Here is a 13,452-nt window from a genome sequence, read left to right as displayed (position 1 = left end):
TGCAAGTCCCCAGCATCAAGTTCACTCTCATTGGAAGAACCTCAACCACATTTTGAAGTGGTTTCAATATTATTTTTTTTTTTTTTATAAGTTTACTGAAAAACACTGAGGAGCCTGAACCAGTAACATGACAGAACACACAGCCTCAGCACCCTCAGCTGTCTTTTGCAAATCGAAGGGTGGCAGGAAACAAATTTGCACACAGAACAACTATAGAAAAAGAAGCCACCAGAACTAAATATTCAATAAGAAGTCCGTTTTTTCCTCCAAAGATGTATGGCAGTGAATCTCAGATCTGGCAACTAATGAAGCAATACTCAATCCATGAAATCCTAATCACTAAGTGTTTGAAACACCATTTTTTTTGCTTATTCCCCATTTCAGTGTGTTTCTGTAATCACACATAATACAAGCAACCAAAAGCCTTGAAAAAACCTTCTATTAAGAACAGGCCGCAGACTAACTCCAGCTAAAGAAAGAAGCCTTCAAGTAATAAAGGAGATTAAAAAAAGAATACTCAAATTATTTTTTTTTGCAAGTATCCACTCAGCCTTGCCTGGGGTTAGCCAGACACCCTACATTCAAGTGATGATTTTATCTGGGTATTAAAAGGAATGTGCAATTGCCTAATTTAGGTTTCACATGATTTACATAATGGATGCGTAATGCTCCTGACCTCTGCAGGCCAGCGCCACTTCTCCCTGCAACTGCAAGGCACAGTTCATTAAGAGAAAAGGCCTATCACTGAGCCAGAAAAGGGTTTGAGAGCGGCGAGGAGAGTTGCCTAACGTTTCAGGTTCCCCTTTTGGGAGGATTATTTTTAATCCATCACATCAGTGATTCACTTCACGTTACAGCACACCCTGCGAGGTGAGCTGTTGCAACGGGCAGCAGCCCCAAGCGGCAGCGCCGCCGCCGAAACCAGCACGTTGTGCAACGAAGCCTGGGAGGCACCGCTGTGACCGCTGGGCCAGCACGCATCTCCTTACTTGCTGAGGACATTCGGGTTCGATGGCACCTCTGTAGGAAAACTGCTTGGTGCCTCTTTTACTTCTGAGCAAAAAGAGAGCACCATCCAACGTGCCAGCTATGGATTTCACCTCCTGGTTTGGAACCCAAAAGGGCTTTTGCTTCCAGCTCGCTGCACTGAAGGATAACTTTGGGGTTAACATGGCTTATGGAGAATTTAATATTGTATACACTTGTATAAATACTTGTATACATACTCAAGACTTTCAGACCACATTTGCTCTATCAAACTGAGCCTAAGTGTCCAGAACTGTACCTGGATGACTATAAGATTATAGTGAGTATTTTTTGGTGTTATGTCTTGAATAAATCCTCTAGCTCAAATATCTTCAAAAGCTTAACAGACAGTACTGTGATTTTCCAAAGCAAGTCCCTGCGTGCATTCAAGTTCTGCAGTCACGCGCACTACTCTAAAGATACCTTCACTAAACCCTTGTTCAAGTGATTTGTCAAACTGGACATTTAACTACGAGCTACAGAATATCATATAAGGAGAAGATTTTAAAGCCCACTGTCATTTGTTAGTTGTTTTTAAATACTTAGATCTTTTACCATATGTTATATTTACCTCCTCACTGAATGCTGCCCCTAGCACACTTGGTGCCGTGACAGCCACCATTTATCAGTTACAACAGGCAGGTTTCTTGACAGGAATTTTTCAATTGCAAGTCTCTAGTAGAGCAGCTCAAGTGTCCACAGACACAAAGGATGTTTGCATCCATATACTTGAAGTCTATTAAAAAAAAAAAAAAAAAAAAGAAAAGAGTGGAAGAGATGCCAAAAAAAAAAAAAGGCTTATTCAATAAGTGTAGTTCACACCATTCCTGTTGAAATTATTAAGGCAGGTTTTGGCTTAATAATTGTATCAAAGTATGGGTCGACTTGAAGAACGTTAAAAGCATTAAAGAATTCAAAAGGAAAGTGTTCAGCTTCAACACATAAAAATCCCTAATTGCCAGCCCAATGCCATCGAACAGAGTTTGGTACTTACAAAGCTAGTGAAAAAGTGGGATTAAAACCACCAGTATTTCTCTAGGGCAAGAGTCGACAAAAACTTTTGAAGTTTTTGTTAAAACCACCCTGTCCAAAGCAGCATGAGACCATTCTGGGCCACAAAGTTGTGCCTTCTCAGAGTGGAGGCTTGCAACCAAGACTATTCTGCCACAGAAATATTATGCAAAGCAGTACAAGGTTTTGGTTTTAGTTCCTTCTTTCTCTGCTACACCACATCTTCCGTACCTGCCAGCTGCGTATTTGTGAGATTTGCTCCGTCCTGTTATGGGGTTTGTAGACAGCCATCAAATCCTTGACTTTGACAGCTCCTTTGATTTATTTAGATGCTATTGCCAATTTAAAGAATCATAAAACCCACACCACACACGTGAAAACTCTCCTGTGCCAAGCCTTGAAGACCTCCAGACCAGATGGTGAGACAAAAATGAAGGAGACCCAGAGAATCCTGATGTCCTGCCTGCTAACACAGAAAGAATGAATGAATGTCCTTACAATGACCAGTCTCACCAAGACCAGTACTACTTCGACCTGTAAAATCATTGCTAACACTGTGTCAAGCGTGCGGCTCAGTTCTCCACGAGCAAGGGATCTGATCCTCCTGCCCGTGACGCCTCCGACAAGAAGTCTGCCAGTGTTGCGTGAAGTTCCTGCATGAATTTAATTGCCACCTTAGCAAGAAATATTTGCATGTTTTGCCCCGTTTCCTTGAAAATTCTTTGAAGTGCGACAGAGCAAATATCTCCCAGGAAGAGGACTGCATCAAAGGTACCTGGAACTGTCTGCCTCGAGTTTCCTCTTCCCCCTCTCACGAAAGATTTCGCTCTCTCCCAGCGTAAGCACGGCATTATTAGAAGGCGGGTTGAAGAGCAAGGCAGTTTACTTAGCAAATTTCTTTGCACCATAACAGGGGCAGACAGCAAAAACACCCACGTCCTTTCCAAAGGAGGCTGAGAAAGCCTGCACACGGAGGTGGGTTAACTCCAGCCCTCCGCTCCACGATGCGGTCCTTCTGCAGATGCAACGTAAGAGGTAGCAGGAATAACAGCTCTGGCCCACTCCTTGTGAAGTGTATCAGGCTTACTGTGACTGTGTTAGCTTTTCTGAGGAGCATAGATTTATGCTAGAAATGATGCTTATCTGTCGCAGAGATAAGCTGTGGCTCAGGATCTGCTGAAGCAAGGTCTAGCATCTCGTGTTGATGCATGAATCCATGGCTGAGAAACGTCTTGCCTCTTTAGGGACACATCCTGCCCAGGCTGAGAAGATCGGGATCTCCAAACAGTACAACAGAGAAACACCAGCAAAAGGTAGGTTAGGAAGTGAATAAGGGCTGGATCTAAGCTCACACGATTTTCCCTACATTTACAGGTCTCTTGTGCAGCAGACTGCAGCTTACTGAGCGCAAAAGGGAATCAAAGAATTCCCACTTGCTTCTGATCTCCATCAGTTTTCTATCATAAAAATTATGGATTAAGATGACCAATTTTGGAACACTGACAGCTCCTGTAAAGAAACCAAAGATGAGAGAAGTGCCCACCAATTAAAGAGCCATAGGTAAAGTAACTCCAAAAGCTGTTTAGAAAGCAACCCGGGCTCCTGAAGGACTCGCTCTGCCGTCCAAGCAAGCCTGAGGCTCACAGATCCTTAGCACGCTCTAAAAAGGGCTGAAAAGAATAAAAATGCCCTCTTCTGTATTCAGAAGAAAGCAAACAAGGCAGGGGAGATGCGGGACCCCAGCTGCCAGATCCCCGGTCCGTACGCCAGCCCTGTGACACCAGGAGACGCTGTGCCTCCCTCAGGGACACCGCAGAGGACAAGTTCTGGTTCGTAGCCCCACACCAGGTCACCGGCTAACACTTAGGGTGATCTGGCAAGTACCCACTCTTCTGCTTGAAAATACACACCAAGAGGTGACCCAATAAAGAGAAGGTCTCTCTGAGTCCCCGTGGAAACGTAGGCTTCCTCAGCAAGTAGTCATCAAACTGGAGCACTCAGATGCACAAGGAATGACTGAGAAGTGCTCATCCCAACGCTTCCCTTCAGAGAGTAAACCTCTCCTCAAACCCCCCATCTCTGCCTTTTACACAGACTTATCCCGTTGGGAAGACCACGCCTGGAGCCCCAGGCCCACTTTTGGGGAACCTGTACCGGAGCAGCCGGGCCGGGCACCGCAGTGGGCACAAGGAAAGGCCGCCCTCTGCAAAACCCCTGCAGGGGCAGCGCACAGCTACCACCAAACCACCAAACCGAGCCCAGCCCTCAGGGCCTGAAACAGATACCAAGAACTGGAGAAAAAAAGAAAAAAAAAACAATGTGAGAAACTGCTGAAGACAACCCAGACTGATACCAGTATTTAGAGGTAGAGTATCGGGGAGAAAAACGCATGGTTTTACACCAGACTTGGCAACTCAGGCCACCTCACGGCACAGAAAGGCACCGAGCTGCTGTCTGCAGCCGCTTCTACACACACAGCACTTGGTGTTACGGCTTTCTGTCTCAGAGAGGTCTGTTCAGCACAGAGGGGCAGGCACGAGTATTCCAGATAGGGGAGGGAACTCTCTGTTCCTTAAAAAAAAAATCTCTTGTTTAATGGACCTGTTGGCCTGCTTCCAAAAGGGAATGGTAACAGTCCCACTGTTTTGAGGCAAAATACCAGAAAACCTGTCAAAGAAGTATTTGTAATTGATTTCGAACCTAGCAGACGAAGGAAAGCAGTTGTCTGGCTGTTCCAGCTCCCTGTAACAGCCGCATGGAATAACAACGTTTTCAGAAGGATGCAGGCTCCGCACTGCCTGGCTGGTCAACACTGCCCAATTTGGGATTTCATTTGGAAAAGGTTTGAGTAGAACGCACCTACTGCACTCAGCGGGATTTTAGGAACTAGGTACTATGAAAAAAACAGCACGGCTCTAAAAAAGATGCTGAAGTTCTCACAACAATAAATGAGAACTTAGTTTTCAAATACAATTTCTTCCAGTTACACTCTCCATTTTTGTACTTCTGCTTTATCTGAATAGAAACGTCAACCAACAGAAATTCAGAATTAGTAAAGAATAACAAACAGAAGCTTCAGCAAGCTAATGCTGAATTGCATCCGATCAATAAATTAAACCCCCTTTGTGCCCTAGCTCAGCTGTGATGGCACGGAGATGCCTTACTGCTAAAAAATAATTTCCTTTGCAGGGAATACTATTGTGAAATAAATGTTAAAACCTAATGCTCCACAGCTCCACTTGCAAATTCTAAACAGTAATAAATTATGAATTGGCCACTTCAAAAGCCTTTTAAGACCATGTTTTTGTGAAGCCAGCTTCCAGTTATGGCGAGTAAATCAATACACTCCTGTCTTCATCTATAAGCAGGGACAACGCTGGCAAGAACTCAGCCAATGTCACTTTCCTACTGCTCGTCCACTGTCAGGACACACGATGGGAGAAGGAAAATGCAGAGAAGGGGAATATCGCAGCTGGGCATGGCGCTGTGCACAGGGCCAGGAGGAGCAGGCACAGCTCAGAAGGATCTCACAGGCCCTGGTGAGCGCTGGAAGTCCATCACTCCTGTAGCACACTCCTGTGTGCTCTCTTAATGCTTCCACCTACGTACACCTCGCGGGGACATCCCTGGAGGTCTTTAAAAGACGTTTAGATGTAGAGCTTAGGGATATGGTTTAGTGGAGGACTTGGTAGTGGTAGGTCAGAGGTTGGACTAGGGGATCTTGGAGATCTCTTCCAACCTAGATGATTTTGTGGTTCTGTAACAAAAAGGGAAGAGCAGGACACTGCATCCTGAAGGCTGAACGACTTACGAACAATAAATGAAAAGGTGTAGAAAAAAAACATTGGGGGTTGTGAGTAAATAAGAGAAGCAGGAGGAGTCAGAGCCCAATTTTAGAAGAGTAATACTACGGTCACTTCAAAAAGCAAGAAAAGAGGCGTCACCAGATAGAAGGAGAAAGCAGTTTGTTGAGCAGCATTTGGTTACTAGATAAATTTTGTTCCATCTATCTACTAATTTATTCCCCAAGCCCGATTTCATCACATCCTACATTATGCAACAATTCAAAGAGAGCCATTTGAGTACTTATCTCCTCTCGCCTTATGATCAGCCTTCAGTTCAGGCTGGGGATGTTTACTTACAGAGCTCGGAGCACCGGGCGCCTCTCTGCGTGACAGCGCTGCCGGGGCTGCCTCCCGCATTAGCATGGCAAAGCGTTCTCAAGGCCGCTCAAAGCTTCACCAGGATGAAGCTCCAGGAGGCGATGGATGCCCAGGGTTGCATTACACAACTGGTAACAGAACCAGTTCCTCTAAATAGGAGTTACCAACACCTAAATGAGAGAGCGGGATGCTTTAATCGCACGCTCAATTCCATATCAAAGGAAGGATGAGAACAGCAGCTGTGTGAATCCGAGCGTGTTCATAATGCTAAGCTCCTGCTACAAAAACAATATTAAAGATAATTAAGTAGTTAAAAACAAGCCCTCGGAATCTACAGTAATTTCAACCATTATTAACTGGCGTTTAATAGATGCTTTTTAATACAACAATAACAAGTGACAGTAAGTGTCAAGGACTATTTCCAAACAATATTCATTATGCTGAAAGTGAGGATGAGAGCAAACTTCAATACCACAATAGGTATTCTTTTTTATTTAATGTTGTCTCCCTCTCCATTCACTAACAGCAAGCAGAGGGGAAAAACATGTCCAGAAAACTGTAGAAACAAAGCAGGTATTTCACTGCGTGAGAGAAGCAGAGAAGACAAAATACGACTGTATCCTGGGGGCTCTTTCTCTGGGGGCCCCAGCACAAGGATGTGGGGCAGCCTGAGTGGGTCCAGAGGAGACCACGAAGGTGATCAGAGGCTGGAGCAGCTCTGCTGTGAAGGAAGGAGGAGAGAGCTGGGGCTGTTCAGCCTGGAGAAGGCTTCAGGGAGACCTCACTGTGGCTTTTCTAAACTTAAAGGGGGCTTCTAAAAAAGATGGAGATCGACCTTTTGCTCTGTCAGGTATTGACAGGACACAGAGGAATGGTTTTAAACTAAGAGCGGGGAGATTTAGATGAGAGGTTAGGAGGCAATTATTCACACAGAGGGTGGTGAAGGACTGCAACAGGCTGCCCAGAGACGAATGCCCCATCCCTGGAGGTGCTCAAGGCCAGGTTGGACAAGGCCCTGAGCAACCTGATCTGGGGGGTGGCATCCCTGCCCACGGCAAGGGGTTAGCACTGGGGGATCTTTGAGGTCCCTCGCAGCCCAAGCCATTCTATTCTGTGAAGCTAATTGTAAGGAATTGTAATGCTGCCACCCAACCCACTGGCATCAGGGGATTTCTGCTCAAATGTCACAGCAGAATTTCAGAAGAGCCCAGTTGGGTTTCATGACTGCTAACAGCACTGTGAAAAGGCCGGGGTAAACCTAAGTTCTGCTGCCTTCTGCCACACCAAGCGCTCTCGGAGGCTCCACGGGCAAGGGCTGAGACTGGGCACAGCACCCCGGAGACGTTCTGCAGGGGCTCCTTCCTGCTCTGGTCAGCACTAACTGCTCTGCACACACAACACATACAGACAGCTGATACAACACCCAAATAACTTCTTCCTCTCGCTGAAGGGCTTCTCTATTTCCCTCCTTCAGCTTGCGATCAGCATCACTCGATCTGAATGACCGCACGCCTCCTGCTCCACGTGCCCTACCTGCTTCCAAACGGGGGCTCACAGCTTAAGAAACAACAAAGCGCAAGTCACGGTGCCCAAATAAAAAATGGGGAAAGACAGCTGGTGCCACTTTCACTTCCAAGTTCCCCTTGGGACATCACTGAGTCACACATCCGAAAGGAGAACTTTTTTCTTAAAATATCTCTCACAGATGCTTCTAAGAGATTCAAGAACTCTTGCTCCTGGTTGCAGTTCTACACGCAAAATAAAAATCAAACTTCTCCACACGCACCCAAGACCTTTATTTCGGAACACAATTCAAACCCAAATCCTGCCTTCCCTCTCCGTCTCTCGGCACAGGGCCCGGCCAGCAGGAACGCACGAGGGGAACGGGCCGGGCACACAACACAGCCGCTCTCCACGCACCCAGCCAGCCTCAAAGCAATCCCACCAGCCTCAACAACGCCCTTACACTTGCTGGGATGCAATTTAGTACCAGAATTTGTCCGCACACGGAGCAGGAGGCCTGCACAAACTGTCTGTGTCCGATGACTGGCAGCACAGCCCACAGGTCCGCAACAACTCCCGCACACAACACGCGTTTGATGTTTGCCAAGTGACACGTCCTGACCTGACGGCTTCATTAGCCACGGTTTCTAATGATGCCACTGCTCCAACACAGCTAGGAGGAAACGACAAACTGGGAATGGCTGGAAAGGCTTCGGGGCCCCCCCAGCACCACCTCAGCTCCGAGCGCCCGCTGCACAGCTCTGAGATGCTCTTCGGCCATGGGCAAGTCAGGTACCACGAGAAAAGAGAAATTCCCATTGCTGAAAGTTTTTCTTTACTTTTCCAACAAGAGGGTGAGTGTTGAGGAGCAGGGAAAGAGAACAGAAAGGTCTCACACTAGAGCTAGCTTGCAAATATTCCCAAACCTCCGTGACTCACAGGGTCGTGCCTTGTGATACCCATGATTTGCCCGTGATGCAGCACTGATTTCTGTAAGGTTCTATTACCCGCCCAAACATTTATCTTGGACATTTTTTTCCCTGCAAAATAGTATTTCCAAATTGAAAATAAAGCAGTCAAACAGAAAACGGTTGTATTTTAACAGAAAATCTGAAACTTCAATTTGAAATGTAAATTTGCCAGAACATTTTGCATGCAAGGAGAGGTTTTTAAACACACAGTTAATCTCTAAGGCAAGACATTCGTGTTATCCAGTCTCTGAACTTAAATGTGCTGGCTGCAAACAGAACTCAATTTGCTTACAAGAAATTGCTTTGTGAATGAAAACTTAACCATTCGTTTTGTACACAAGAGACTGAACCACTGAGTAATGCTATTGTGTTCTAGAAGATACTAATATTTAATAATAATTATGTTCTGCTAAAAACTTTACATTCAGCAACACTCCAGGAAGTGCCACGGAGTAACCACACCACTGGTATCCAAATCTCCTTTTCATTACTTATCTTTTTCAATCCCTCCCCCACCTGTAAAGAAACACAAGCAAATCCCCCATCTATACACTATGCAGGCCCAGCTCTAACAGTTTACTAGAAGCAGAACAGAGCTTGATTTAGTGACTCCCACCCCTTGCTCTTCCCTTCTGAGCAGTTAAGGGGCTGAGTTAGTTACTGTTAACCAACAGGCTCCCCCCGACTCCGCGCTAACTACTCCGCAGTCAGGCATGCGCAATGACTAACCGTAAGGCTGTAACCAGCATCAGACTTGGTGGAAAGTAAAAAGCTTACCCTTTCTAAATCAAATCACACAAATATCACAGGCTATGCAGTTCATTGCAGTTTAAGAGAAATGGCAAAGCTCATTGCATTATTTTTTTTTTTAAATTAAACAAGAAAGCAAAACATAGCAGGCAACATGCACAACTATGCTACTTATATCACAACTTGAGTAAACAGGCAATAAAACACAAAAGCTCTCCCCCTCCCGCAGAGATCCTACTGTACAGAAAGCCCGCTTAAGGTGCACTCCTACAATGCAGTTAAGTAGAAGGTTTCAGCAAAGGATGCACAAAAAACATTTAGCAGACTTAACAATTTGATTAAACAGAGTCCTGAGAGTTTAACAATGTTCAACAGCATACGCATAACATTTACAACAAGAAAGAAGAAAGGCACCTGGAGACATCTGACACTGGGCATGCTCTGCAGGCATCTCAGTGCGCACATGCTCTCTACCAGGTTGGAGCAGCCTAGCCACAAAGACCTTGGCACAGAACACTGCAGGGTGACAAAAAGGAAGGAAGAGAAGAAGCAGTTAGATGCCACAACAAATCACTCAAGGCAGGCAACTCATTAGTACGTTAACGTGGGTACTTATCTACGGCATTTCTACATTCAGCGCGGGGTTAGTGGCCAAGGGTAAAATAACGACTGAAGATCCTTTGCAGAAAGCGAGCCGTCCCTCTGTCCTACCAAGGATAACGAGCTCATTTCCCTCGACCCTCTGTCCTACCAAGGATAACGAGCTCATTTCCCTCATTTGCAGCCTGCAGGCTTCAGTGCAGGGTGGCAGTGACAACCCCATAGCAGGATGGGAGGTGCAGCAGCACGGGGCCAGAAGCCCAACGATGTGGGTTAAGGGCAGGGGCAAGTCCCCAGAGCATGGTCCTGGGGATTTGGGGGAATTAAGGCTCAGCACCCCACCCCGTCTCATCTTTCCCAAACAATTTGTGCTCATTTGTTCTGACGGCAGAGCCTATGTTAACTCCTGAGGTCACGGTCCATGTATCAGGGCACTGACCCAACCTAAGCGTGTGCTTTAGAAGAGGAAGGCCACCTGGCTACCTTTGGGCTGCAAGACCAAGTTCTGCTTCCTTAAGACATAGCGTCCTGCTGCTTTAGTGGGTTATGGGGGTGTTACCAGTTACACGTATCCTGTAAGCCAAATTATGCCCTGCCAACGTTAATCACTCATACCGCCACCCGAGCCCGAAGGAACCAGGCTTCACGACCCGACTCCACGCTGCTGACACTACAAGCGAGGAAAAGTTTGGAAGTGTTTCACTGCTTAAGCTGGAGAAGTTCACTGCAGACAGACTCTGCAGCCCTTTACAGCTCAGTGATGTTATTCCACAGTTCCTTTTAAGGGTACAATAGTAACTGCACAACCACCAGAGAAAGCTAGAGAAAAGGATTCAATTACCATCACAAACCCAGCTCCAAAATTTGGCTCTCAGCATTTTTCACATGGGCTTCCAATTTAGTTGTAAGAAAGCCCAAATCATCACAAGCCGATCCCACAGGTCACAGCTGAAGCAGAATACCCCAGGTGAAGACCTGGGGAGACCCTTGTTGTGCCAGCAGGGAGGGGCAGGAGGGAACCCAGAGCAACTGAGGAGATAAAACCTTTATTTCAATTTTTGTTTCATATCTAACGACTAAAACACAAGGAAGTGTAAGACTTTCGTCCCTGTGCTTAAGAGAAATTAAAGCAAAAACAAGACAAGAATGATCCCAGCAGGTAAAAATAAAATTATTAATGCTATATTGCATGGTCTTTTCCTTCAATATCAAAATAGGCGAGTTTGAGATTAAGCTTTAAAGAATCTTTTAATAAAGAAACATGAGTTTTCTGTTAGCTACCAATTAACCCAGTAGGTCAAAATCTTAATCTCAATTTCAAGAAGATGGTCAAAAAAAGATTGTGTTTAAAGACAGGGGTTGTACTGTTCAAATCTATTATGATATTGAAGATGTCGGACCTTATTCAGACCTTACAGTTCTACCTGAGAAGTGCACACAGGCACAGAAAGCTTCCTTTCTGCCCCGTCTCATCATTTGATCCTATTTGGCACAGTTTCTCGATGGTGTTTCAGCAACACTGAGCCATCAACGCTCAGTGCATTTATTAAAGCCTAAAGAAGTTCTTGAGTTTTCAAATACAGAGGCCCAGTAAAAACGGTAATTCTGCTCACGTCACTTCGTTAGAAGTCCCTGATCACGACTCACAGCAATGTTCTCCCCTAACACCTCCAAGTCCAATGCACAGAACCACGTGTGATCAACCCACACGTGCAGACTTGCCAGGTCCCAGCAGCCCTCCAGTGGACTTCAGGAGCCCACAAATCACAAGCTAAAAATTGCTGGTTTAGGCCATCAGCCTGTGCTTGCCTTTAGCAATTACTTTCGCTAAGCAAGCTGAATATTAAGAACTTAAGAGAAATGTGGGTAACTCGAGAATAACTTCTTAATTTAGTTCATAACACATTAGACAAGGAGGCCACTTCCATGCCAAGCGTAAGCCACACAAAAACCTCTCCACGGCATTACGAAACCCTGAATAAAAGGATTTCTAAAAACCACTGGACACTTAACTGCAGCAATGCTATTGCACAATCCTACAAATTAAATATTGCATTCTACTTCACACTAAAACAGGAATGTGCAAATATTTGTGTGCCTCACTGACATGTTATTTCTTGACCCTGTCTGCGTATGAGCTGCTGGTTATAAATAAAACCACAGCAGCGTATTAAGGCTTCTAATTTGTGAATAACAAGGACCTGAACTTATACCCTCGCTTTCCACTCGCCTTTCATCAGGATCCCAGGGAGCTGCAGCACAGTTCAATAAAAACTGGGAAAGGGAACAGGAGAAGTGCATAAAACTCACTGCAGAGAGTACTGGTCCTAGAGATGGTGGTGCCAGTCCCCAGTGCACTGCAGAAAAAAATGGAGCGGAAAGACAGCTAGGTCATCCAGGACAAAAAACAAAATGGCAAAAAAAAAAAGACCAAACTTTAGGAAGTCAGCTCCTGCTCCACAGATCTCTGTGGCTGAGGCCAGAAGTATGGAATATCTTACTGAAAGGGCTTTTTGTTTGTTTGTTTTTTAAAAAAAAAAAAAAAAAAAAACGTTGAGATACTGAATGAATTTCATGTCAGTGCATAAAGCACTTGGGTGTTTTCCCTGGCTGGTGGGCCTCACATTCAGTGCACATTTACACCAGCGCCAGTCGCACCGGCAGACAAAACCATGGAAGTTAAGATAAGGCCAAACCTCAAGTTTTAAAGCTAATTCTCACTGCAGAGTTTTAGGTGACATATCAAGGCTGCTGTGCTCCTCTGAAGGCAATACTCAGAGGGGAGCAACAAATGGATGCAAGAGGGGCTCTCCAGAGTCACAGCAAGGAGCAAATGATGCTGAAACAACAAATACAGAGAGAAACCATTGTTCTGACCTTCTGGATACCATATGTTCAAAAAAATTAATACCTTAACGCTTTGGTAGGTCAGCCTCAGGAACAACATTTCAAGATTCAGGTTTCAATCTTAAGTCACAAATTGAAAAAAAAAAAGTATGCAAAGGTTTGAATTTGCATTCCACACAAAATTTTAAGTCTGTAACAGTTAAAAAAAGGAATATGCTTTTAAGTCTTTCAGGTTAGATGCTAAGAACTTGTTATACGAATAGTAAAGCATGCAGCAACGTTCTTCTGATAAATCAAATTTGGAGGTAATAACTTCTTAGGATAAAGGTTAAAGAATTGAGCAGCCCCTGGACAATGTAAAGTTTCTGTTCACTTGGGACTTCGCACAGGTGCAGAGCAGCGTTGTGTTAAAGCCCTGTAAAGTGTCCAGAAACCTTTGGTTTCAGTGCATTTAAAATTAGAACTCACATCCAAACAGAAACATTCACAATTTTGTACCAAGTTGGCTCAAGAAATGCGTATGGACTAGAGCCTGTGTTCCTGGTGGAGCTAACACACGCTTTATGACCAGTGACGGAAAC

The 13,452-nt window shown here is 45.1% G+C and overlaps 1 protein-coding gene across 6 annotated transcripts in view; it reads right to left on the bottom strand.

Moving 5' to 3' along the window:
* The window catches only part of FBXW11 (F-box and WD repeat domain containing 11), a 71,428-nt gene that overhangs the window by 45,521 nt on the left and 12,455 nt on the right, over window positions 1-13,452 (bottom strand). For 2 of the 6 annotated variants that reach the window (XM_038186356.2, XM_038186355.2), the window contains one exon: window positions 9,839-9,940. The exons of the other annotated variants lie outside the window; for them this stretch is intronic. In XM_038186356.2, the coding sequence (XP_038042284.1) occupies window positions 9,839-9,889 (51 nt within the window). In that variant the 5' untranslated portion in view covers window positions 9,890-9,940. The remainder of the gene's footprint in view (window positions 1-9,838; window positions 9,941-13,452) is intronic. 6 annotated transcript variants of the gene reach the window in all.

The sequence above is a fragment of the Anas platyrhynchos genome, chromosome 14 (genome assembly GCF_047663525.1).
Source record: "Anas platyrhynchos isolate ZD024472 breed Pekin duck chromosome 14, IASCAAS_PekinDuck_T2T, whole genome shotgun sequence".
In the NCBI taxonomy this organism is placed as follows: domain Eukaryota; kingdom Metazoa; phylum Chordata; class Aves; order Anseriformes; family Anatidae; genus Anas; species Anas platyrhynchos.
Note: the sequence above shows the minus strand (reverse complement) of the source record. Positions and strands in the feature narration are given on the sequence as shown.